General features: G+C 47.9%; 9 protein-coding genes across 9 annotated transcripts; 5 read left to right on the forward strand and 4 right to left on the reverse strand.

Annotated features, from left to right (window-relative positions):
* The first annotated feature begins 779 nt into the window (after nucleotides 1-779).
* On the forward strand, nucleotides 780-2,337 carry L228DRAFT_224966 (GTP-binding protein RHO3). Its single transcript, XM_018330363.1, has 8 exons — nucleotides 780-932; nucleotides 985-1,035; nucleotides 1,091-1,108; nucleotides 1,165-1,181; nucleotides 1,241-1,255; nucleotides 1,306-1,427; nucleotides 1,487-1,718; nucleotides 1,775-2,337. The coding sequence occupies exons 1-8, from the start codon at nucleotides 883-885 to the stop codon at nucleotides 1,891-1,893; spliced, it is 624 nt and encodes a 207-aa protein (XP_018184799.1). The 5' UTR covers nucleotides 780-882; the 3' UTR covers nucleotides 1,894-2,337.
* Nucleotides 2,321-3,256, reverse strand: L228DRAFT_251358 (hypothetical protein). The gene is made up of 5 exons (XM_018333538.1): nucleotides 3,075-3,256; nucleotides 2,972-2,998; nucleotides 2,873-2,902; nucleotides 2,725-2,815; nucleotides 2,321-2,660 (listed from the first exon to the last, which is right to left on the reverse strand). Exons 1-5 carry the CDS (start codon nucleotides 3,133-3,135, stop codon nucleotides 2,531-2,533), a joined length of 339 nt encoding a protein of 112 aa, XP_018184800.1. The 5' UTR covers nucleotides 3,136-3,256; the 3' UTR covers nucleotides 2,321-2,530.
* Nucleotides 3,257-4,282: 1,026 nt separating this feature from the next.
* On the forward strand, nucleotides 4,283-6,770 carry L228DRAFT_49432 (hypothetical protein). Its single transcript, XM_018336639.1, has 2 exons — nucleotides 4,283-5,505; nucleotides 5,575-6,770. The coding sequence occupies exons 1-2, from the start codon at nucleotides 4,381-4,383 to the stop codon at nucleotides 6,736-6,738; spliced, it is 2,289 nt and encodes a 762-aa protein (XP_018184801.1). The 5' UTR covers nucleotides 4,283-4,380; the 3' UTR covers nucleotides 6,739-6,770.
* Nucleotides 6,771-9,186: 2,416 nt separating this feature from the next.
* L228DRAFT_251361 (killer toxin) lies at nucleotides 9,187-9,676 on the reverse strand (the record flags this gene model as incomplete). Its single annotated transcript, XM_018333539.1, has 1 exon — nucleotides 9,187-9,676. A coding segment is annotated over one exon (383 nt), but the record flags the coding sequence as incomplete, so codon positions are not given.
* A 3,160-nt stretch (nucleotides 9,677-12,836) lies between these two features.
* Nucleotides 12,837-14,739, forward strand: L228DRAFT_49455 (glycosyltransferase family 69 protein). Its single transcript, XM_018336640.1, has 3 exons — nucleotides 12,837-13,497; nucleotides 13,594-14,094; nucleotides 14,152-14,739. Exons 1-3 carry the CDS (start codon nucleotides 12,999-13,001, stop codon nucleotides 14,628-14,630), a joined length of 1,479 nt encoding a protein of 492 aa, XP_018184803.1. The 5' UTR covers nucleotides 12,837-12,998; the 3' UTR covers nucleotides 14,631-14,739.
* L228DRAFT_49456 (hypothetical protein) lies at nucleotides 14,740-15,154 on the forward strand. Its single transcript, XM_018336641.1, has one exon. The coding sequence runs from the start codon at nucleotides 14,848-14,850 to the stop codon at nucleotides 15,088-15,090; it is 243 nt and encodes an 80-aa protein (XP_018184804.1). The 5' UTR covers nucleotides 14,740-14,847; the 3' UTR covers nucleotides 15,091-15,154.
* A 685-nt stretch (nucleotides 15,155-15,839) lies between these two features.
* L228DRAFT_251364 (hypothetical protein) lies at nucleotides 15,840-17,545 on the reverse strand. The gene has a single exon (XM_018333540.1). The coding sequence runs from the start codon at nucleotides 17,062-17,064 to the stop codon at nucleotides 15,946-15,948; it is 1,119 nt and encodes a 372-aa protein (XP_018184805.1). The 5' UTR covers nucleotides 17,065-17,545; the 3' UTR covers nucleotides 15,840-15,945.
* Nucleotides 17,546-19,099: 1,554 nt separating this feature from the next.
* L228DRAFT_251365 (hypothetical protein) lies at nucleotides 19,100-19,416 on the reverse strand. Its single transcript, XM_018333541.1, has one exon. It carries the CDS (start codon nucleotides 19,371-19,373, stop codon nucleotides 19,116-19,118), a length of 258 nt encoding a protein of 85 aa, XP_018184806.1. The 5' UTR covers nucleotides 19,374-19,416; the 3' UTR covers nucleotides 19,100-19,115.
* A 952-nt stretch (nucleotides 19,417-20,368) lies between these two features.
* On the forward strand, nucleotides 20,369-22,548 carry L228DRAFT_251366 (putative L-fucose-proton symporter). Its single transcript, XM_018333542.1, has one exon. The coding sequence runs from the start codon at nucleotides 20,818-20,820 to the stop codon at nucleotides 22,261-22,263; it is 1,446 nt and encodes a 481-aa protein (XP_018184807.1). The 5' UTR covers nucleotides 20,369-20,817; the 3' UTR covers nucleotides 22,264-22,548.
* The last annotated feature ends 491 nt before the right edge of the window (nucleotides 22,549-23,039 follow it).

Raw genomic sequence — 23,039 nt, forward strand, 5'->3', positions numbered from 1 at the left:
TCTCGCCTCCGGCCGCATCGGCCCCAAGCGCTTTTGCCCGCCAAATTGTCTCTACTCGACTTGTCTAAGCGCACATAATGAGAGTTGCTCGTCAGCTGCTGTGTTCTTCTAAAAAAAGTCGATGTTTTGCTCTCTGTCTATCTGGATCATGCTAATCTTCTAGCATTGTATACCTACTCCTTTTGCAAGTGAATATTGCGCACATGTTTTCAAGCATTCCAAGATAAGATCATGTAAAACAAGAAGGCACGAGCAATGTATTTTCAGAGCCCAGTGTCACTTATGCTCCCATATTGCGAAAGGATGTTGATATATTCGATGTGTATTGGGGCATCATGTGAGAGCATGGGATGTTTTATACAGCTCCAAACAACCGCATGCATCAGACTCTTGATATTCTCCTATATCAATTAATTAATCTTAATTTTAATCCATTTGACTCTTGCTATTATTTTATTTTTGTTATTTTTCAGTTTATTTTTCAATTCTTTCCCATCATATTCAATTTTATTCATACTTGTCCCATTTTTTGTACGTTTAGGTACTTTTCATTAGGGTGTACTCCGCATATTCATGGTTTATTTTGCAGCGACGTCAACCAGTCATAGTTCGCCAGGGAATCAGGGACCATGTCGCGGAGGAGAGGGAGGATTGGTCTCGTTCGTCTCCGTTTACCCCAGCCGAACGCAAAATGAGGTTAGTTAGTCTCCCTCTCAACTCGCCTCATTGCTGCGTATCTGCTGCCTCGGCGTCATTCCGGACCCGCCAAGCCAGTTCCCCGACGTTCTTGTATTGCCATTGCATCTTGACAACTTCGCCTGCAATACAATAAAATTTCTCATACCTATCCTACTGAATTCAATTCTACGCCAAATTACCACAATGCCTCTTTGTGGTGGTTCGAAGACCGTCCAACGGAAGTTGGTGCTTCTGTATGTCGTTCCTTCTCACATTCCTGCATGATCAAGTACTAACGTGCCACAGAGGCGACGGTGCTTGCGGTAAGACTTCATTACTGAATGTCTTCACAAGAGGGTGAGCTATTTTCTCGGTCGCGATAATATACATCTACTGACGGGCATCTCTGCAGCTACTTCCCGACTGTTTAGTAAGTTGTAATCGACTCATCCTTGACCAACCGTTAACGCTTTGCGCCTGTCCAAGTGAGCCTACAGTCTTCGGTATGTGACAACTCTCTCCTCCCCTCATTGTATTACAGTTGCGCTGATTCTCCAACTAGAAAATTATGTCCATGGTACGTCGTGATGGGACTGCCGAACAGTCTGCAATCGCTGATCGATTTAGACATTTTTGTTGATGGTACACACATTGAATTGAGTCTCTGGGATACTGCTGGCCAAGAAGAATTCGACCGCTTGCGATCGCTCTCATACGATGATACCCATGCAATTATGCTCTGCTTTAGCGTAAGTGGGGCCGGGCCAGAAATTGTTCGGCGGTTTTGGCTAACGCAACTACTGGCCAGGTCGATTCCAAGGACTCTTTAGAAAACGTTGAATCGAAATGGGTTGGAGAGATTGCAGAGAACTGTCAGGGTGTTAAGCTTGTCTTGGTTGCGCTCAAGTGCGACCTGCGCGAGCAGCAAGCCGAAGAAGAGGATGATGCCGGAGTTGTCAACGAACAAGAGAAGAAGCCCACCATTGATTATAACCGGGGCCTCGAGGTGGCTAAGAGGATAAAGGCTTTACGGTATCTGGGTAAGAGATTGGATTGCGGGCGATGGCACGCAAGCTTCGAAGCTAATCTGAGACAGAATGCTCCGCTATGAAAAACCGAGGGGTCAACGAGGCCTTCACCGAAGCTGCAAGAGTGGCTTTGTCGGTCAAAGCCAGCTCTAACTCCAAAAATGAAAGCACCTGCTCGCTCATGTGATCGTCTATTGATTTTCTGTAATCTACAGACTTGCACCTCGAATTCCCCTTCGTTTGTCCTTACTGCAGCGGCACTGGTGTACAGCTTTCTTCATACCTATTTCGACCGCTTTCCCACGAACTTTATTTCAGCAATCTATCCGGCTCCACAGCCCTTACTTCTTAATATCCCCGATAGCATCTTTCAGGTCAAGGCTTTCCCTCTTTTTGGTATCGATTTTCTTATTCATTCTCTTCTGTACATGCATGAGGTCATGAAATGAGTCAAATTTTTTTCACGCTTAGGCATTGCAGCTTCCAGTGCATACGCAATCACATGTCGGCATTCGCGCTTTCGCATGGTTTTTGATCGACATTAGCGACTTACACTGTAATTGTCTACATCCGCAGAACAGTCGACATGGGCTAGTGCGCCTAGTTACTTTAATCTGGATAATCAATACGCTTAATTTTTTTCATGAGTCTGGAGCATGTCCAATAATGTACATATTGCTTGGAAATAATGCGGCCCGAGGAATTCGAAAGAAGATCCAGAGTACGCTGGAAGTATGGACCTAATAAATTGAGGGCCGCAGAAGTCCCTTATGTTCCCCCGCGGCGCAATGTTTAACCCTTCACCCTCCCGAATGTATCACCGCTCACTGCTGCTGGGATAACCTAGAGTACTGTCGGGGCATGATCATCGGGTGTCGTCGTGCCTTTGCGAAAGCCTCGTGAGCAATGGGGGATGATTCTGATCTTATAGCGCTACCGATGGACATGAAAAATCTGTTGGTGATTTCGAAAAGCATCAGCAAGCGCCTTTGTTTGACTGAGATGAGGCAGAACATACCCAAACGTCGCGGCAGAACCAAGCATGTACTGGCCCAGTGTTCTCATGAGGCCATTCGGCCCCGCACCAAATCTGATGATGTTGACACCGCCTAGCTTATGTCAATATCTGCACAGCAAAGATTATGATGAGTATGTGGCATGCGCACCGAAGATGAAACCAATGATGAGGCCGACAGCTGCGAGAAATTAAGCTATCAGTTTTGTCTTTCGGAGCAAAGACACTTTTGTCAAAGTTCGGAACCTACATCCACCCATCATCGCACCCAATTTCACTACAAAGTATTAGCTTCATTTGCTTCTAACAAGAGCCTAAAATGCATAGCCAAACCTCAGCGCTTAGAAACTTACGTTTGTCAAAGGTCGAAGGACCTTGCATGCCTCCACCGGCAGCTCCAACAGGAACGGGCATTCTGAACGATTCGTTGGGAAACTTTCTGGTGATAAGACAGTAGTTATAAACAATTGATACTGATTCTTGGCGACCAATTGAAATCGTCCTCAAATGGGACTGGATAGCAGCTCAATTTCTGATTCTCTACTTGTTTCTTTCCGCATCTCACCGGCCTCACTAAACTGTATGTCGTGCACGGACCATCTCCGTCATGCTGTAGATCACATGACTGGAATTTGGGGTTCCTCGACTTTGGAGATAAGTTACATCGAGGAAATCATTTTTAATTGAGATACAGAGCAATTCTCGAGTCATAATAGGGTAATATCAGAATAAATTCATCGAACACGGCTTTGAGAGTATTTACACCGATCATCATTTCAGGACCATTTCGAACGTGGAGGTGTCTGTCAAAGCACCTCGATATTACGCTGTGTCTACTTGATGTGCCGAGGGAAACACGTCTTCCTCCATAGCGAAAGTATACTCTGGGAAGGGCATGGTACAATAACCTCCCAGATTCGCTCAGTCGCTGCTCAGAAATCACGCCCATTGGTACTCGTACAATACTGCGCACTGCAGTGATTCCTTCCACATTATTGTTGTCGTACTACGTAGACCAATGCCATTGTAGCCAAAGTCGCTGAACGAATCACAATTCAAGCGGTTGACAAGGTTTACCCGCACCCACGTACCTCGTAACGCGCTGGGTTGCTGCGTCGCCTTAATATTTGCACTTGATCGATACCTGAAGCATTCCCCGGCCCAGAGTCTCCCAAGCGAAAAGAGAGTTTCCGACAACGATACTAACACCCACTTCAGTTCTATTCTTTATTCATCCCCAGTCCGCTCGCTTTGCCACGACCTCCTGTCAGCTCTGCCCTGCGATTTATCCTTTGACGCTTATTCGGTGAGTCCTGAGATCCTGCATGGCATCTATGTGTTCGCTCTTCCGCCCGACGCGGAGAGCGACTCCCTTTGTTTCGCACCAAGCAACTGAAATGCTGACATGTCGAAAAGTGAAACCAAAAGTGTTGCCCATATTCCTCGAAGACCTCCGGATTAAAAAGTTTCCTTCATTCGGCTGATGCCCATGTAGAGAGCTACCACGGCATCATATTCATCTCTCCACCGCTTTCGCGTTGACTTGGGAACTCCATCGTTCAGCCTCATTCTCGTTTCGCGAGCACACGACACGCGAGCAGTGTGATGATCGAACCTCAAGACTCAATCTAAGCGTTTGAATATTCTACTCAACAACTCATGACTGCCGTTGCTTCGCCATTTCAGCATATTCCCCGGACGTCATGGAACGACGGTAACGGTGGCCAGCCAGGTCACAGCTCCATGGGTCCGGACGATATCTCCCGCATCTTTATGCCACGAAAAGCCGGCCAGCGAACTGGCTCGACTTCCTCCATCGCTTCATCTTCATCCTCCACATCGACGATCACAAACTCTGCCGCACAGCCTAACGGAAACTCCGCTACCGGATCGAGCGAGGCCTCCGGCTGGGGCACGCGAAAGAAGCCATCAAGAGGCCTCTGGCCATCGTCCAAGGCCGAACCCATCTCCGGAATCTCTCCTGCAAGGCCTCTTTCAGTTGCATCGCCTGCATCAGGGCCTTCGGCAGTTTCGGCAATGTCCGCAATCCATCAGCCTTCACCGGTGATTCCCTCGCAACATATCCAGCAAAATGGCAACAGAGCCGCGGGCATCCAAGGCCAAGGAGAGGCTACGGCTATGCTCATACTACTCCCGATGAATGGAACTTTTGAGCGAAAGACAATCACGGTTCCTTTTTATCCTGAAGTCCTGCGGATCGGTCGGCAAACAAATGCCAAGACGATTCCCACTCCTCTCAATGGCTATTTCGACTCAAAAGTCCTGTCAAGACAGCATGCCGAAGTGTGGGCAGATAGAAGTGGAAAGGTATGGATTAGAGATGTCAAATCGTCCAATGGTACCTTTGTAAACGGACAGCGATTGTCGCCAGAGAATAGAGATTCGGAACCCCATGAATTGCGAGACCAGGACATGCTGGAGCTGGGTATTGATATTGTTAGCGAGGACCAAAAAACGGTGGTACATCACAAGGTGGCTGCTCGTGTCGAACATGCTGGATTGAGCAGTCCAAATGCATTAGATCTTAACTTTGGGGATCTTGACCCGATGAATCCCAATTCATTGGCGGTGGGTCAGCAGCTGGGCCAAGGTGTCGCTCAGCTACGAGCACGAAATAACCAAGCTGGTTTGGGTACCAATGGCCGACTCGGACCAGCTAACCCTAGCGTCGCTGGCAGCAACATGAGTGCCATGGCGCAGCAACGAAACACAAACTTTTGGTTAACACCAGTAACAATGGAGCAAATTGTGAAGAAACTAATGGTAAGCCGAAGTTGTTCCTGAAAGCAAGCCTTGATCACTAGTGGAATTGTTCTAATTATTCCTTGGCAGACGGAGCTTCGAGTGGCCAGGCACCAGTCACAAGAGCTTCAGAGAACCGGAGAATATTTCAATACACTCCTGACGCACGATGGCAAGAAGGATAGCAAGCATCCAGCAAATGAACTTTCCAAACCACGCCCAACAGGCACGCCGGTCAAGGTAGACATCAATGGGCGTTTCCCTGATCCTCCGGCTCCTCCGCCACAACAGCCGCTACCCGAGAAACCGGACTCTGCTCGGTTCAACGCAATAGACTCTGTCGCCCAGCCGTCACTCAGACGCTCTGACACTGAGCGACCAAAGGCTCCATCCATGAACGGATCCATTTCAAAACCTGAATCGCCGCATCAAATAGTTTCTCTCATTGAAGCTTTGACAGCAGCGAAGAAGGAGATTGACGCCCAAGCAGCACGTGTCAAGAGCTTGGAGGAGCTGTTGACCCAAGAGCGCTCGGCTCGTGAGGGTGCAGAAGAGCGAGCCAAGCGCTTAGAGCTAGAGTCTACGACGGGCGGACTCGACGGAACTCTAGAGGAAGGTGCAAGCCAAGAGACTGACGCTAACTCAGTCTCCAAATTTCCCGACCTCGACTCAAACGAGCCTAGCGATTCGACAGCGTCTACCGATGGCGTAGATGATGAGGTACCAAGGGCGACATCGCAGGAAGCTTCGGCCGCAGAAGCCTCTGCTGCGCGTCTTCAGAAGAGGCTTGACCTCATGACGATTGAAATGAACGAAATGAAGCAGCAGATGGAGAAGTACAAACGACGAGCCGAGGTCGCAGAGGAAGAGCGAGCCACCGAGAAAAAGAGCCTTGCAGAAATGGTCGAGTCCATTCGAAGAGACATGGAAGCTCAGGAAGGGAAGAGGACAAGGAATACCAACACGGAAATTGCTACACAGTCAGATGCTAGTCAATCACGCTCCTATCAACGTTCTTCATCCCCATCGCCCTCTGCTTCGATGAGAGGCATCCTCTCCAGCGATCAAACAGCAACTGGCGATTCAGAAAAGTCAGGACTACAGATGGACAATTCAGCAGCGCTGTCTCGGTCAGGAATGCTCGCCCAAAATCACCTGGCACAGTCTGCTCCTTACGCTTCCATACTTGGAGTGGTCGTGCTTGGTGTTGGATTAATGGCATTTCTGAATGGATGGCAGAAGATTGAGCGATAAAAAGTCACTGTTACCGTTAAAGTCTCATAGCTTGTCATATTGGTCTTCGTGGCATCATTTCAAGTCAAGCTTTATCTCCCGGGCTGTTATTATTGTTCGGTTTTTCGAGCTCTCGCCTCGGCAAACTTGGAGAGTAGCATTCACTCATTCCCAACTGTACAACCCAAATTTGTTCTCTTCTTTCCAACCACCTCCCTACGGAATTCTCTCTGCGCTTTGCTGCCATTATCTTGACTTGATGAGGCGTATGTGCAGGAGCATGGCGTCTTGATCTTACCGATTTTCGCATATAAACATTCTTTCCTTTATGATTGTTCCGGCCATTTCTACGTCAGGGCATCACGTCTTTCGTTTTGGATCTGTACTCTCAGAATTTTGTGACTACAACTTACTCTGGGTTACAAAATACGCAATGCCTCGTTTGTGTATAAACGTGGGAGAACCTCAATTTTTGATCATTGAATCATTGGCTCAGTCACCAAAAAAGAGAACGAAGATGCATATTCTGTTCAATTCGGATAGATCGGTGCCGGCTTTGAGGTACTCTTTCGTCCATTTGTGGCAGGCAGTCATTTACACTCTCATTCCGACGTTGTAATAAACTTACATCTTTGCCTCTTTTGAGTCAGGCTTTCTCTTCATGTCTCCTTCGTTGGTCTCACTACAGCTCTTGGTCCTTGTCTTCCTTTCTCATTTCACAAATTCCACGGGCGAGCAGGCCTTGGTGATAGCCGAGGTTTGTGATCCGGCGTGGAATTGCACCGGTATTGATCTCGTGTCCTGCTCTATGGTCGTCAGCGCGCGGCTGCTACCCCTATCATCCGGTCTTGACTCGATCTTCTTAGCGTCCATCTATTCGGCTATGTTTCAAGCCTCGTCCCTGTATTTTCAGCATATTTTAGTGTCTTCTGTCCTTCATTCGGGTCCGACCTCTCTTTCCTCATTTTGTGTTTTTCTTTATATTTTGCTCTCGGCCGGGATTTTAATCCCTTTTCCGCGCTCCTTTGTTCTCTCTACTGTTTCATTGTAATCTTGTAATTTTTTTTTCTTTTTCATATCTTTGAACCATGCACCTCTAGCGACTGGCATGCCGGGGCAAGTCAGTTGAGCGAGCGCGAATTGCAAATTGCTAGGATTATGATGATGATGAACTACAACCCTACAAGGCGACTTTGTCTCTTATTTCCCTTTTTCTTCTTCTTTTCTTTTGTCATCTTGTCTATTACCTCCAACTTCGACTACAAGTCTCACAAAGTCACCTCTTACGTGTTGAGCTGTGCGTGCTAAATCTGAGTAGCACCACCCAAGCGCACATACCTGACGAGTCGTTTATCTTAATCTGGATAGGATAAGATAGGGTGGCTCCTTTCACTCTCAACCCACATTAGCTCATTTTACCCCTTCTTTCCTCTCATCATTTTGTTACTTGCTTTTGTTACTTCTTGTGGCACTAGTGTCGCATCTTCATGTGTACCTTTTTATTTGATAGGAGATTTTATATACGTATATATTCTTATCCATACTTACTTTACTAACTCCTTCTTTAATCGATTCATATCTTCTTGTATTGTCCCTTTTCCGGAAATGCTCCACATTACTGTGAGCTCTCTCTCTCCGACAATAACCGGTTAATCGGTAGATCCAGTCGACCGCCGCATCTTGGACTCTTTGTGCGAATGGGCATAACCTGGAGCAACGATCGATGGGTGGAAGTGGCGATTGAGACGTACTCTCCAAACCCGCGTGCGAAGAATCAGACCCGAAGGTGGATTTATTTATATAACATGCTTATTTTTTTTCCACGACATAAAAAGGAAGATTGACGAGAAGATGATGGAGAGGCGCATATATCGGATATGTAAGTTGGTTTACGACAATCTCAAATACGACGGTTACCCGTGGGAGTCGAGCTAAGGTAGAGAGCGTATGGGCCATCTGGGGAAAGTCGCAAGTTTAAACGCCCTGACGCTTGAGGTTGGAAGCAGGTGTTCCGACACCACGTACTCCGTACTCCCCTCGCTCCATACAGAGAGTACTTTGAGTGACTCTAGCGAAATCGCCGCGGAACCCACCCTCGGATCGGAAGGAAGCTACCGTATAATACCAATGGAAGTAGCCGCTAAATAATTAGGGCTTGTCGAAACAGCCGCCGCGCAGCCGCGGGAACATCACAACATTGAACAGCCTCCCAGCATTATCACGATGCTACGAAACTGGAAAAGATTTTGCAAACTTGGAATTGGGATGAGACCAGAAACAACAAGGATTGTCGGAAATTGTCCAATTTTATCCAAAATTCGTGTCACATACTAAATGTCCGTCTCAGAGGAACAGGAATTGGTACGCATTTGAATCCCCCGAATGTTGAAATCCATTGGCCATGACATTCTCTTGAAACCGAAACAATGTATTTACTTGCAATCTATACTCATGTACAAGAATTGAGGTCTTCATCACTTGCACATTGATTTCCAAGTTCTGACCCTTCATCCATTGTAATTAACCAGCCCGCAGTTGCCTTGGACCCACGAGCTGCAAGCATAATACATCTGCCTTTAAGCAACATAGTTGACAGTCACCATGCCGGTGCTGACATCGTTTCCAGGAAGGATTGGGCAACTACCGCAAGAATTGCACCCGTGGTTGGCAAGGTCACCCAGCTTCGACTTGATGGTGCCAGCATCGAGGCCCTGAGGGTAATTCTGGACGAAGACGCAGACTTGGCCATTCTGGAGCGAGCCCTCGCAGCTGTGGCAAGTAACGTGCTGCCCATTGGCAAACCAAGTGTCATCGGAGATGCCGTTCATCTGGTCCTGCAACCACGAGAGGTTAACAGCACAGCCGCGGCAGTTGCTGCTTCCCCGGCAGTTGATTCCAAGGCCGGAGACAAGGGGAGAGATGAGGGCAAGCGCCGCACCGACGATTTGGAAGCGCATTTTCGAAGACTAAAATTTCCCAAAAAGGATCGTTAGAATGACTTTTTTCATGTCAAACGAGATGGTGGTACAGATGAAGATACCTAAATAAAAGCTCCTTGAAGCAGATTCAGGGATTTGGCTTGACGATGAACGACGAGATGTCCTGTTTTTAAGATTTTCATCAGTGATTGTTAAACCTCGATCAACTGTGAGACTCACCTCAGACAATTGACACAGGTTTTGCAATGCTTTGGTATTGTGCTGACGAACTTCCAACGAGAGATTGACTGGCATATTTAAATCATTTCCTAGCTAGCAGTTCGGCACGGCGGTGGCCCGGCACATTGCCCCCCTTTCGCCCCCGCACCATGAAGGCGTATCAAGACCTCAAAAGGCACGATTCAGCTCAGATTCTCGGGATCTTGCCGTAGGTAAACCCGATTGGCACGAGATTCTCACAAAACGCTATCAAGAGCAGGGTATCCAGGGCCAACGCGGCTATCATATTGAGCTCGTTCGAATCACGCCGGGAGATCGATTGTAGTGGGTTGTCAACAGAATGTCCGGATATCGGACCACCACTCTAATTCCTTGCTGAATTGGATAACTATGAGATAGCATGATTAGGGTTCAGGGATCGGTTCTCCATACCATGTTCCTTACCGGTCATGGAAGGGGATGTAGACAAGCAATTGATCATTTCATCGTTGGACTGGGCGCGTGCGCGTGAGGAGATGGGTATGAAAAAACGAGACAGCGGAATACTTGTTAACCCTATTAGTATGAAACCTGGCAATTACACAAGGAAACCCCAATTAGAGAAGGTGTTTGGCAATCCGAACAGTACACCCTGTTCATGCAGGTCACAACAAACTAAAGAGTTCTGTTGCAAGCTCCACTTAAGAACAATTCGTGGTGGAGATTCTCTTACACTTAGCTGTGCTGATGAGGATCACGGTCTCACTTCCTTGTAAAGTAATTCTAATAGAGAATAAAATATTAGTTATCAAGGGGCCTCTCTGCTAATCAGTATTCGTTCTTGTGGCCGTATATTCGAAAGGGAAATTACCGCAATGTGGACAGTGAGACAGTAGTTTTAAGTTTGGAAGAGATTCCACCAGATAAATAGCGGTCTTGGTAGATGACAAGACAAACAAAGATTTCGAAAGGTAGAAAGATACTGAGTCGACTTGAGTTTGGAGTCAATGTTTAAACTGGCAAAAGTCTGCAATATCTGTAAGATTTCACAGCAGGTTTCTTGTTTAATTTGTGAAAATTGAGCAATCTTTTGCATTGACTAGGATGTACCTGTCAAACGAGTTAATTTTGCTTGGTATACAACAGTAAACGTAGAACTAAGACCCAGTGGTATAGTAGGGGGAAATCGGAAGTAAATGGAGAAAAAATCAAATCAAAAAAACACGAGCTACAAAGACACCCAGGTCGTTTGTTTGTACTTTGCCCCACACCATCGAGCCACTCTAGATCTACAAGATCAGGTCAAGGGGGCAAGCAGTCGAGTGTTTCTGAAGAACCTTGACTAGGATAAAACAGCCGTGTACTTTAGAAAGTGTTTCATTTGCTTTGAACGGTTAGCTTGATCAAACAGAGCACAATCTACTCCAGAAAGATAGGAAGTCGAGCATCGGCTGAGCTCTTTGGTTCTTTGACATCCATCCCCTACACGATAGGTATGTTGAAGCGTTTCCCAGTAGCAGTACAGCGTTCCAAACCAGACAAGTAGGGGTAAGGGAGTTCGAGGGACGAAACAAACCAACCAACGTGGGCTAGACAAAGGGTAACCAAGTCTGCCAAGAGACCAGTTCTTTTGGTACCCGGTTGACCGGAGATTTCTGGCGTTCGTGGGCCACTTTTTGGCGCGCTTTTCTTTTCTGTTCTTTTCTTTTCTTTTTTACCTTTTTTTCCCGTTCACTTCATCCTCATAGAACTTTCGTATAATTTCGGTCGTTGAATACACCATATGACGTAAGCTAAGCCGGATACGAATTAGTGGTAGTTTTTTTTTATTTTTTTGTTTAATTTTTGCTATATACTGTAAGTTGAGCAAACTAAAATCGGTGCTATGTTAAATACTGACGATTTGTTACTTCAAAAGTTGCACGTTTTGCTTCTTCGATCGGCCTCACTCGTATTCACAAAGTTTGATATCCTTGCTATAATTGCTCTGTACGGAATCTTGTCCGAAGTAGAGGTTGCTTTGGTTTACCAGGATAAATCGAACCGATCAGTAAATATGGTGGGATCAATTAATTTATCTCAATTTATACGCCGACTCATGCTTGCACGTACCAGGGGTTCTCCTTGTCGCTTATGCCGGCGTCTAACGGAGAAGAGATGCCAAGCGGCTAATCTTCTGGCTCTGCCGCCCTAAAAACACAACTTAAGCTCTCACTCGTTCAACCCCAGCCAATGATCTAACATATAACCTCCGATGCACTACATCAGGTGCCTCCCATGGCGGATGTAGCGGGCGAGTACTTGGGCGCAATGTCACTCCTCGTACGAAATTTGTTCATCGAGACGTTGCAGCAAGGTTTTGAACCATTTTTTAGTGGGCCTCGCTCTGCGAAATTTCCCGAGATTTCCCGCCACGGGCCGGTTATCCGCGCTGTTCTCAGGAAGGTTACGTGGGAAATTTTATGACAAAGTTTGATCGTTAGTTTTGCGACTTCGATGCAATTGTGACTGGAAAATCAGCTCTGTTCTGATAATAGAAAAGGTCTGCTTGCGCCGTTATGGGGCAGTTTTTGGTGCAGAAGAATCATGCACAATCATGTCAACAAGGGGATCTGAAGATTTTACATCGAGGTCACACATACTCCGTATGTACGTTCTGCTTGACGCGCCGAAATAACTTTGAAAAGAGAACTAAGTATGATGATAGAATTGGTTAATAATGTCGGGCCGCCATCTGCCGACATCTCAATCTTTTTGAAACAAAAAATTGCTGGACCCACAAGATGCCTGCAGTACAGTATCTACATACCTCCCTACTAGGTATGTAGCATGGATCTTGCCAGACAATTGCACCCACATTTCTCTCCACGGGGATGCTGGGGCGGGCTCAATGAACCAGCTGAATTCTGATAATTTGGGCACGGTATGCCTGTTGGCTCCCCCCGCCGCCGCTCTGACGCGGCAGCGCCCCCCCGGACGCTCAATGAAAAATGGCGGCTTTATGCTCGTTCAGAGCTTTTCCAGTTTAACAGTGCCTCTTCCTCCCGAGCTCTGGCCAAGAATTTTGTGGGGGTTGTCAAGATGGAATGACTCTCGTTCCAACCAGTGTGATTTGCTTCCAGATCTTGTTTGCTGTCGTCTACAATGCAGCGTCAGGGTCACTCTTATGAATTGTTACCAACGTCGAGTGAAAGAGCCGGAGATTCTTCTGCAGGAGATGAATCCGGTCACACTATTTTGCTCGCAAAGCTTTGGCACGCCTGCAAAGATAGACCTGCCGCTGAAGTGTCTTATTACTCAATCGTGTGGATCGCTCTTTCGAGTGTGGGTCGCAAAATCCGCCGCTTCTCCTTCATATCACTGTTCTTCCTGGCGCTCCTTGCGCTGATTATCCTTACCCCTTTACTGAATCCCTCTTATCTCCACCGGCCGGCTCACTACGTCGGTGGCAACCCATTCAACGAAAAGGTCTTCATAGCAGCCAATATTGTTGATGCAGATCTTATCCGGGGTGCATGGGGACAGGCTGTGATAGGATTGATTGACGAACTCGGGGCTGAGAATACCTACCTCAGCATCTACGAAAATGACAGTGGCCCTGAAACCAGGGAAGCTCTTGCTGAGCTGCGGCAGAAAGTCAAATGTAGGAGCTTGGAATTCAACCTTTTCTTTTCTTGCTTTCGCATGTAAAGCGGACTTTTCGATGCATTCTGGTGCTAATTCTCATGTCTTGAACAAGGCCGATCAACAATCATTTCAGAACACCTCCCGAGGGAAAATATTCCAAAGGTAGAGTTACCGTCGGGAGAGAAACGCATCAAACGGATTGAGTACTTGGCCACAGTGCGAAACCGAGCGCTGCAGCCTCTTGATACCATTGGCAAATTTACCGCGTTTGACAAAATTCTCTTCCTGAACGACGTTGTCTTCTCTCCAGTCGATGCGGCAAACCTTCTTTTCTCTACCAATATTGACTCTGAGGGGCGTGCTCAGTACTCAGCTGCCTGTGCTGTTGACTTTATCAACCCCTTCAAGTTCTATGACACATTTGCGACTCGAGATGTCAACGGACACAGTATGGGAGTCCCTTTCTTTCCCTGGTTTACTCCTGGTCAGAGTAGGAATGATGTATTAAGCGGCAAAGACGCCATTCCCGTCCAAAGTTGCTGGGGCGGAATGGTTGCATTCGATGCAATGTGGTTTCAACCACCCAAAGCTTCATGGATTCCTGCAGGATTAGGTATGTATCGATCCCCTCTGCCATCGTCCATTGCATGCTTGCTAAACTTTGTTATAGACCTTCAGCAGTCTGTAGACCACGTTCCACAGCCTCCGCTCCGCTTTCGCGCTGAAAAGGAAATGTTCTGGGAGAGCTCCGAATGCTGCCTCATTCATGCAGACATTCAAGCCGCAGCTGCAGTTCGCACCGGTACTCTCAAGGGCATATACGTGAATCCGTTCATCCGCGTTGCATACGACGAATCGACTCAGAGATGGCTAGAAACGACCCGGCGCTTTGAAAAGTTGTATCCTCCCATCCACCGTCTCATTTCCAAAATCGCTGGCCTGCCCAGACTAAACTCTCGTCGCCTCGAGAGCCCAGGCCAGTCTGTGAATCATACCGTGTGGATTCCTGCTCCTCACAATCGATTTGAAGATGTGCGAGACACAGCACCTCCTGGCGGCTTTTGTGGCATACGTGCCTTGCAAGTCTTGAAAACAAAGCGCAAACCCGGGGAGAAAATGTGGGAGGTCGTACCTATGCCAGCTCAGTAACGCGGGGATGGGTATCCAGCGTTGACGAACGTATTGCATTTTTATCTTTCTCTTATGAATGTTCTCTCTTACTTTCAATCTCTTTTACTATTCATCTGCAAATTGCACTGCTATGGCGTATTGTATGAAGGTTCTATGTATTATAGCGAGATTTGCTATTCACGGTCTATGTATATTTTTCAAAAAGACTGGAAAGGTACACTGTTTATAGATAATTATGTATCTGCCCTTGCACGGCCGTTCCCGCAGTTGCTGCTGCTGCTACTGCTGCTACTACTTTTGCAATGTGTCCCATTCGATTCTTCTGGATCAATACATTAATATTTCATCCGTCACTTGGACGTTTTTGGTGTTTCCCGCCTCTCAGCATTCCATTGTCCTTCTTAATGCCAACTGCGCTATATATAATCTATACCAGAACTCCGCCGTTGAACGTTCGATTATTTCATGCATATTGTAATCAAGTTTTCAACTATGCTTCGAGCATTTACACACGCGTCTCTATCTATATGCCTTGAGCCCACTTGTTGACTATTTTTTTTTTCCATTGGGAACCTAACCACCCCCTCACCCCCTCTGCAGAACCAACTTTTGGCCAAGGTTTGGCCAGGTTTATGGAGTCGGTTCCAGATAGAAGCCGGTCTGCGGGATGTATGTCCATCTGGGGAGTCCGCGGCTAAACCCTCTCCAAAGCTGCGTTGCTGTGGACAATGCGGCATAATTACTACACGGCTGATCGGTGATCACAAAACTTTTTGGAAGAGAAAGAAGCATTAGAACTTACTGTACTGTTCAAAATGAAGTTTGTCGAGCTTTCAGGAATTCGGGGCATTCCTGCATGAAATACTCTGCTCTGTTTGCGCCAGGTGTGCGAACCAGCGGTTTAGATTGGCTTTTTCGCGCTCATTTAATCGGAGAACCCTGGCTTTGAATAAGATGCTCCAGCGCTGGCGGCGCATAGCACTGTAAAGTCTGTAATGGAAGTGAGTAGCCTGTATATCTTGAGCGGAGACGCAGAGGCGCGGGAGACAGGAGACACGGGGACGTTGGTTGACTGGGAAATTGGGAATTTCTGATGGTTGCAAGTCTCAATATAAGTCTAAGCCCTATATTTCTACAAAGTTATACTTGGTATTGATCATAATTTTTCTATTTAACAGAGGAAATATCATATATTGGAGTATAAAAAAGATGAAACATCTCGTATAAGTCCCTGGGGGCGGTCAGCTGAAGAGGCCGGGTGTTCATTGAACATGAACGGCCACGCAACACCAACATCCATTCTTGAAGAACAAAAGCGGATGACGGAAACTTGTCATGGGCCTGGCCCAAATCTATCTAAAATGTGCTGAAGGTGTTCATCATGACCATGTCGCTCCATCATGTCCGTCTTCCAAGTGGTCCAGTCTGTATCCCTTTCGACGCCAAACGCAGCCCAGATGCCTCGGACTAAACGCAGTGTTTCATCCCAAGGGAGATCCACGTCAAGACCAAAGAAGAATCTTCGCAATCGTTCATCTTTGCTCATCACCCGAGCCAAACCAGCTGCGCCCTTGGCTTTCAAGAAGCGAGCTAATGCAAGATCATGAACAGTCAACGACGACATGCCGTTGTAAATATCGCCCATTTCTGCAGTCACCAAAGACGGACCGAATGCTTCGCGTGCAGGAACGACACGAGCCATTTGCCAATCGATGATCCCGGTGATATTCAGCTCGTCGTCCACCATCAAGTGGTCCCCCTTGTCATCCACATGCTTGATGTAGAATTTTTCTAGAGTTTCCACCGAGTTACAGTCCGGATCTGCTGCAAGAGTGAGAGTGTGGATCTGGGATTTCAAGTACAAGAATACCAGATAGGCATTTGCAGGGAAAGATGTGAAGAGCTGGCCATCCGCAATGAGGGCCATGTTTTGCTCCACAAATGAAGCATAATAATCGCTGGCTGTATCAAATGGCCCCGAAGGGCTCAGAACGAGAAATCGCTCACTGGCGAGCGCAGAGACAACTATTGGCTCTGACGGCGAAGGGCCCGGGAGGAGAGATCCGACCCGCGGAAATGGATGGTTTTGAAGCTCGATCAGAATATCTGCTAAACCTTTCCACACTCTTTCCTTGTCTTTGTCGTCTGCAGAGCGCTTCCCGCGCGGCCCTTGCATGTTCCAGGGCTTGCCGGGCATTTCTTCCATGAGGATATAGCTCACCCCAATTTTGTTCTTGTTTTCGCCAGCGATGCCGTAATCAAATGCCCGGGGTGCAGGCACTTTGGTTGTCGTTTCGAGAAATTTGAGCGTGGCGTATTCGCTGCGAATGAGGTAGTCGATGAGTGGTTGGGGAATACTGCCATTCATTCGAGGCACGCGTATGAGCCAAGCAGAGCAGCCGTTATTACTATCGGTAAAGCGAATGCGAGCGTGATAGTTGGCGCAGCCCATGAGGGATCCGCGTCCCCATGCGGGCGGGTGCTCAATTTCGCATTTGATACCGCCATTTAGTTCCGAGGCCCGTTCGCAGAGAGCGTTGTCATTGATTTGTGCGCGAATATTTTCTACTTCAGCGTGTATTTTGGCTTCAAATAGATCATCTGAAAGGGGCTTGTGTAGTTGTCAGAACAAGTCAAGGAGACGGCATATAAAAGTCGTGAGATGGTACCGTGTCGTCACATGTATGAGACGGCGGGCGACGATGGGTTAGGCAGAATTGACGATTGCATTGTTCACAGGGACCAAATCCCCGAATACTTGGTAGCGTGCAGCCCGCAGAATCACAGGTAAAAAATCTATCAAGCGCTGAGGCCATGGCGAGTTGAGGTGGGTGAGATACAGTTATTACAGTGACAGTTTACGGAGTACGTTGCCAGGAGAGCGCTTGGCACTTGGCGGTTAACATCGTTGATGATCCTGGTTTTCGATCATGTTTCGCGGCACGACGTTCGACGACATTTGTTCTGATTACTTCTTTTGTCGAAAGCTCGACGCCTTCCAGGAGTCGCAACCAATAGTGGCCAATACAGGGCGCCTTGCATATGTATCGCGCATCGATGAACCTTGCATCCCATGCACTAGTTGGGGGTTAAGCGCGTTGTGTCGTTGGGGGGCCCTGGAGCATGCTGGCCAAGAAATGCGAGATAAGCAAAAGTCCATTGGATACCACAATATGTTATGGAATTTTGTGCGAATCTCGCGATGGGTAATACTTCATATGCGAATATAGCAAGGGCATACCTTCAGTCAGGAATATGTATTTTCTCAATCAATCTTGCGCGATATATTTGATGTCATTTTTTGGTATACTGACGTCGTTCAGGACGTTGCCACGTTTTTCTTTCCGAAGTACTGCTTCAGATGGGCGTAGACGGGTCTCGACTCTCAAGTGGGTCTCTTTTCTCATCTTCCTTGAATCGACCTTTGTTTGTGGGGATAAGCTTGATGTCCTCGATGCGGATAGTCTATGACCCCGCAAATTTCATGTGGAGATTGAGGACAGAGCTTTGTCACTGGGATCCCCAAACGGTACGGTACTCTGAAATCTATGTGGAGCCGAGTTAGGCCCCGCTACTCTTCTTCTCAAATCCATGCTATGAAATGCCAGGGACCTTGGAAATTGACATGGCTTTATTGAGAAAACGCCGGCAGTCGTTTGGTGTTGAGACTAGGTATATCCATGGGGTCTCCTCTCCCCTGGTCGCCCCGCTCTAGACCATGAATCGCTTACAGAACACTCCTTGAGCAGCATGGCCTGAGGTTGACCCACTTTTTCCCCAGCGTCCAGTTCCCAGTCCAAACAATGCTCGAATCCTTGGAAATGGCAGGACTCGACATCCAATCTCATCATGATTCGAGTCCCCACTCTATCGCTTGATTACTGGATCTGGGGAATTGATTAGGCTCGAGCCGCTTCAACTACCTATTTTGACCAAGGAATTGGGCGACGCTACTGTTTTGACTACGATGGGGCCATGATTCGATTTTGACTTTTCTGTTCAAATGGTTTATTGGGCCGTTATTTGGTCAATTCTGGGGTTGATTTGGCATTGGAAGCACAGACACGATCGTCATCAGACTGGTTGATTCGTTCACTTGCTTGGCATACATCACCAGGTTCATCCTCTGCATCACATCATCACCCCTGTGCATTGCTAGCGATCAGATTACGATATACTATACTGTCACAAACAAATATACTGTACTCTTATCACGCCTTGAGACTATCGTTTTGTTTCAACACCAGCGTGGCGCGCAGTGAAGTCTTACGCCTCTGAAAATATGTTGAGCCAGCCAGGCTGTTTATCGAGTGTCATGCGTTCAGCCCTGACGCGTCCAGCCAAATGAAAATGGCGCTCAACACAAATTGCCAATGAACCTTGATATTCCATTTTCCCATTTGGTATTTAGGCTTTGACGCCGGCGGATAGAACTGATAAACCCGCGGGGTAGTCCAATGTGGGTCATTATCCTACCTTTTTTTCTCCGATTGACGATTGGGTCTAGGGAGATCTTACTTTCTTGGCTGGTTCGTTCGCACAATACATTTTCCAAGGCCGAAAGGGGAGATCACTGAAGAGGAAAGCTATGCTAGTGTCTCTTACGAGGATATCCTTGGCTGGGGGGCGCTGGTCAGACTGGCCTGGACGGTGTGCCATGAGGGCCAAGGATAGCGCCACGGCTCCGCTGTTAAGATGCAAGGCTATTGACCCCTGATGCCTTGAACACTCCTTGGACGTGCGCATTGGCGACACGGGCATTCCTTTTACTCCCCGTGGGGAGATTAACTTGGTGCCAAAGAGGATCGAAGCCAGATAGAGCCCGAACCTAGTGAAAGTTTTACTCATAGCGTCTCGTGTTTACAGGACAGGACATGGACACCATTGGTTCGCACAGCGGACACTATCGCCGCCGGCAATTATCTCTATTGGCTAGGGTAGACGAATCTTTCATCTTACTGGCTGGGTGGCGCTGAAGTCGAGCAGTCATTGGACCACGAAAGCAGCGACTTTTTGTCGTAGGGTTCCGTATTCATTGCCTGAGGGTGTGCTGCTGTAACGGTTTCGAAGGCAAGGAACGGATTCGACAAGTCTTCTAGCGGAATGCCTCATTGAGGCAAATATGCAGCTCTTACGTGATGAAAAAGTCAATTCACTCAGTTGTATGCAAGTACCAAATAAAATTTTTTTACCAATTGGTGGATCGTGCAATTGCATACCTCCGCAGAGGAGTGGAAAAACCCAGGTGGTGACGTTGAGTGAATAGAGAGAAGATATTTTTGGGCTCAATCTGGGGATTAGTCTCCACCAGCATCTCGTCTCGTCGTGCTTGGTCATTCATCGACGCTTGAATTTCTCCTTTCCCCAGACCCACTCGTGTCTGGACAGCGACGGTGGGGCAGAAGAGGAAAGTCGAAGGATTGTCTGGTTGGGACTTTGGGCGGATCAACTGTCAGGAGTGTCAGCCAATCAACTGCCAAGAATGGCGTCGTTTAGTCCACTACAGAGCGTCAAGCCTCATGCGGCTAGTAATCTCCCCATATAGTTTAGTGTTTTTGTTAGCTTTACTAGTTATAGTAATCGCCATTCATCTGGGCCAGTCAAGTTGAGTCCCGACCCTCCTGCGCCACTGGGCTGGATGGGTTTCTTTCCTTTCCAGTCCGGGCTGGACGGAAAAACAGTCGGTCCATGTGGGGTTTGCGCCCCAGTCCAGATGGTCCCGCCCCCCAACCGACTTCTCCACTAACTCAATCTACGGCGACGAACCAAACTAGAGTACAGTAGTAAGCTCCTCCACCCTTGGCCCCGTACCAACCAGGCCAACTCCAGACTCTGTTCGTCTCGAATCCGACCCATTGCTGCCAATTGCTCCCACCATCCTCAACCATGCTCCTCCAAGGTCGTCGACGTGTTCAAAATCTCTATATAAGTCCACCTCCTCTCCCTCAATTACCATCATCATCATCCAACAGCATCTCTCAATCAATCATCAATACATTCATCCATCCACCGATCTCATAAAGCAATCAATCCAATAGTCTCATCTACATTTTACTCCATCTCAAATCTCCTCACTCAATCATCATTAGAGAGTCATCTATCAGACAACATTACTAAAACAATCACTCCGCTCGCAATTCTCAGCACAAACCACATCTTAAACACTCTGCCAAAGATCTCCAGAGTCGCTACCATCACCAAAGAAATGACTACCGGAGCATTCCAAGGCCAGCGCCGGCCATCGGCTGCTGAGGCCATTGCCAATGACCGTTCCAAGAAGGCCGTCGATGACCACACCGTCACCGGCGCTTCTCAGATCACCACTCGCCAATCTCTCTTCCCCGTCGCCCTCGTCACCATTCTCTTCTTCATGTGGGGTTTCGCCTATGGTCTTCTCGATGTCCTGAACAAGCATTTCCAGGAGGTGCTTGACATCTCTCGTGCCGAATCCTCGGGTCTTCAGGCCGCCTACTTTGGTGCCTACTTCATTGGTCCTCTGACCTACTCGGGATGGATCGTGCGCAAGTTTGGCTACCGCTACACTTTCATGACTGGTCTCTGCATCTACGGTGTTGGTGCCCTGATGTTCTGGCCTTCGGGTATGAAGCGTTCCTTTGGCGGCTTCTGCGGTTCCATGTTCATTGTCGGCTCCGGTCTCTCCACCCTCGAGACTTCTGCCAATCCCTTCATTGCTACTTGCGGTCCGACCAAGTACTCTGAGATGCGTCTCAACCTTGCTCAGGCTTTCCAGGCCATTGGTACCGTCGTCGCTCCCATCCTCGCTTCGCAGGTCCTCTTCAAGAATGTTGGCGGTGAGAATGGCAAGTCCCTTCAGAGCGTCCAATGGGTCTACCTTGGCATTGCCATCTTCGTCTTCTTCCTTGCCGTCGTCTTCTTCTTCGCTCCCATTCCCGAGGTGACCGACGCCGACATGGCCGACCAGGCTGAACAGACCTCTGCCGACACCGGTTTCGAGGACAAGCCCCTGCGCAAGCAGTACACTCTCTTCTGGGGTGTCGCTGCTCAATTCTGCTACGTCGGTGCTCAGGTCGCCATTGCCGGCTACTTTATCAACTACGTCACCGAGGTCAAGCCCGGCATGACTTCTGCCACTGGCTCCAACCAGCTCGCCATTGCTCAGGGTCTCTTCGCCATTGGTCGTTTTGTCGCCGGTATCTCGATGAAGTTTGTCAAGCCGCGCTACGTCCTCCTCGCCTTCATGACCGCCATCATCGCCTTCATCTCGGCCGCCATCGCCACCAAGGGTGACATCGGTATCGCCATGCTCTCGCTCGTGCTCTTCTTTGAGTCGTGCATCTTCCCGACCATCTTCACCCTTGCCATCCGTGGCCTCGGTCGTCACACCAAGCGCGGTGCTTCCTTTGTCGTTGCCTCGGTCTCGGGTGGTGCCGTCTTCCCCCCCATTCTCGGTGTCGTCTCCGATGCCCTCAACAGCACCCGCCTCGCCATGTGTGTGCCCCTGGCTGGCTTCGCCATTGCCTGGTCCTTCCCCATCTACCTCAACCTCTTCCAGGCCCAGAAGCTCGATGGCTTCCGCAACACTCGCGTCGGCATTGACTCCCCCGAGTCCCACAAGGACGACCTCGAGAAGGGTGGTGCCGTCCAGATTGAGTACGTTCCTGCTCACTAGTCTGACGATTCCTCACTCACCTGTACGATATCCTATGGCGTTTCTCTGATTTGTTTTACGATCTTGGCGTTTTGGCTCCTGGGTTTCGATGATTACGAACTTTGGAATGCATCTCATGTACGGTATAGCGTATCTTTTGTCACGAGTCTCATTTTGGCTACCATTTTCTGCATTTTCACTTTTTTTTTTTCGGCATAGACATGCTATAGAGCATAGAGCTAGAGTCTAGACTGGAGTCTCATCGGAGCTTCACTTTTTCTTGAGAAATGCATCATTTCAAACACTATAATTTTACTCGTCTTCTTGCTGAAGTGAACAATGTAAATGAATCGTATCAGTCATTCAACTCTATTGTATCATCATTCAAGTTTGACACTCTAGTAATTCCCCTTTAAAATTAACAGTCTGTAACAGTTAGGAAGAGAATGCTTCGCTGCTAGATCACGACCATCTTCAGTGCTATTAGCACCTCGATAATTCAAGCAATCGTCATTATTTTGCGTAACAAACAAAACTTTCGACCACGAAAGAATTTTCAAATATTTTCACGTGATACTAATTGACAACAGACTAAAAATGGAGCCTGACGATATAGTCCCTCAGGTCCTTTGTGTTAGAAAATAGCAGTGACTCAGCCAGCTCGAATTATAAAAGGGGGAAAGAGTGTGGACCGGCAGAATCACGCTGCCAGTCTCACCGCCTTTAGTGGTCGGTCACCGCTCTGCCGAATACGGATAAGCTTGAACTCAAATTGGTTAGGTCATGGATTGTGCCTC

This window comes from Xylona heveae (assembly GCF_001619985.1).
Source record: "Xylona heveae TC161 unplaced genomic scaffold L228scaffold_14, whole genome shotgun sequence".
NCBI lineage: Eukaryota > Fungi > Ascomycota > Xylonomycetes > Xylonales > Xylonaceae > Xylona > Xylona heveae.

Excerpts from the sequence above, each read along its gene's own strand:
- L228DRAFT_251364 (XM_018333540.1), bottom strand. The coding sequence starts at position 17,064 with ATGGGCTGCGCCAACTATCACGCTCGCATTCGCTTTACCGATAGTAAT.
- L228DRAFT_251365 (XM_018333541.1), bottom strand. The coding sequence starts at position 19,373 with ATGCCCGTGTCGCCAATGCGCACGTCCAAGGAGTGTTCAAGGCATCAG.
- L228DRAFT_49455 (XM_018336640.1), top strand. The coding sequence starts at position 12,999 with ATGCAGCGTCAGGGTCACTCTTATGAATTGTTACCAACGTCGAGTGAA. Across the intron at positions 13,498-13,593 it reads GCTGCGGCAGAAAGTCAAAT|GCCGATCAACAATCATTTCA; the intron begins GTAGGAGCTTGG and ends GTCTTGAACAAG. Across the intron at positions 14,095-14,151 it reads ATGGATTCCTGCAGGATTAG|ACCTTCAGCAGTCTGTAGAC; the intron begins GTATGTATCGAT and ends ACTTTGTTATAG.
- L228DRAFT_251366 (XM_018333542.1), top strand. The coding sequence starts at position 20,818 with ATGACTACCGGAGCATTCCAAGGCCAGCGCCGGCCATCGGCTGCTGAG.
- L228DRAFT_49456 (XM_018336641.1), top strand. The coding sequence starts at position 14,848 with ATGTATCTGCCCTTGCACGGCCGTTCCCGCAGTTGCTGCTGCTGCTAC.
- L228DRAFT_251358 (XM_018333538.1), bottom strand. The coding sequence starts at position 3,135 with ATGCCCGTTCCTGTTGGAGCTGCCGGTGGAGGCATGCAAGGTCCTTCG. Across the intron at positions 2,903-2,971 it reads GGGTGCGATGATGGGTGGAT|CTGTCGGCCTCATCATTGGT; the intron begins GTAGGTTCCGAA and ends AATTTCTCGCAG. Across the intron at positions 2,661-2,724 it reads GGTTCTGCCGCGACGTTTGG|ATTTTTCATGTCCATCGGTA; the intron begins GTATGTTCTGCC and ends AATCACCAACAG.
- L228DRAFT_224966 (XM_018330363.1), top strand. The coding sequence starts at position 883 with ATGCCTCTTTGTGGTGGTTCGAAGACCGTCCAACGGAAGTTGGTGCTT. Across the intron at positions 1,428-1,486 it reads CAATTATGCTCTGCTTTAGC|GTCGATTCCAAGGACTCTTT; the intron begins GTAAGTGGGGCC and ends ACTACTGGCCAG. Across the intron at positions 1,719-1,774 it reads AAAGGCTTTACGGTATCTGG|AATGCTCCGCTATGAAAAAC; the intron begins GTAAGAGATTGG and ends AATCTGAGACAG.
- L228DRAFT_49432 (XM_018336639.1), top strand. The coding sequence starts at position 4,381 with ATGACTGCCGTTGCTTCGCCATTTCAGCATATTCCCCGGACGTCATGG. Across the intron at positions 5,506-5,574 it reads AAATTGTGAAGAAACTAATG|ACGGAGCTTCGAGTGGCCAG; the intron begins GTAAGCCGAAGT and ends ATTCCTTGGCAG.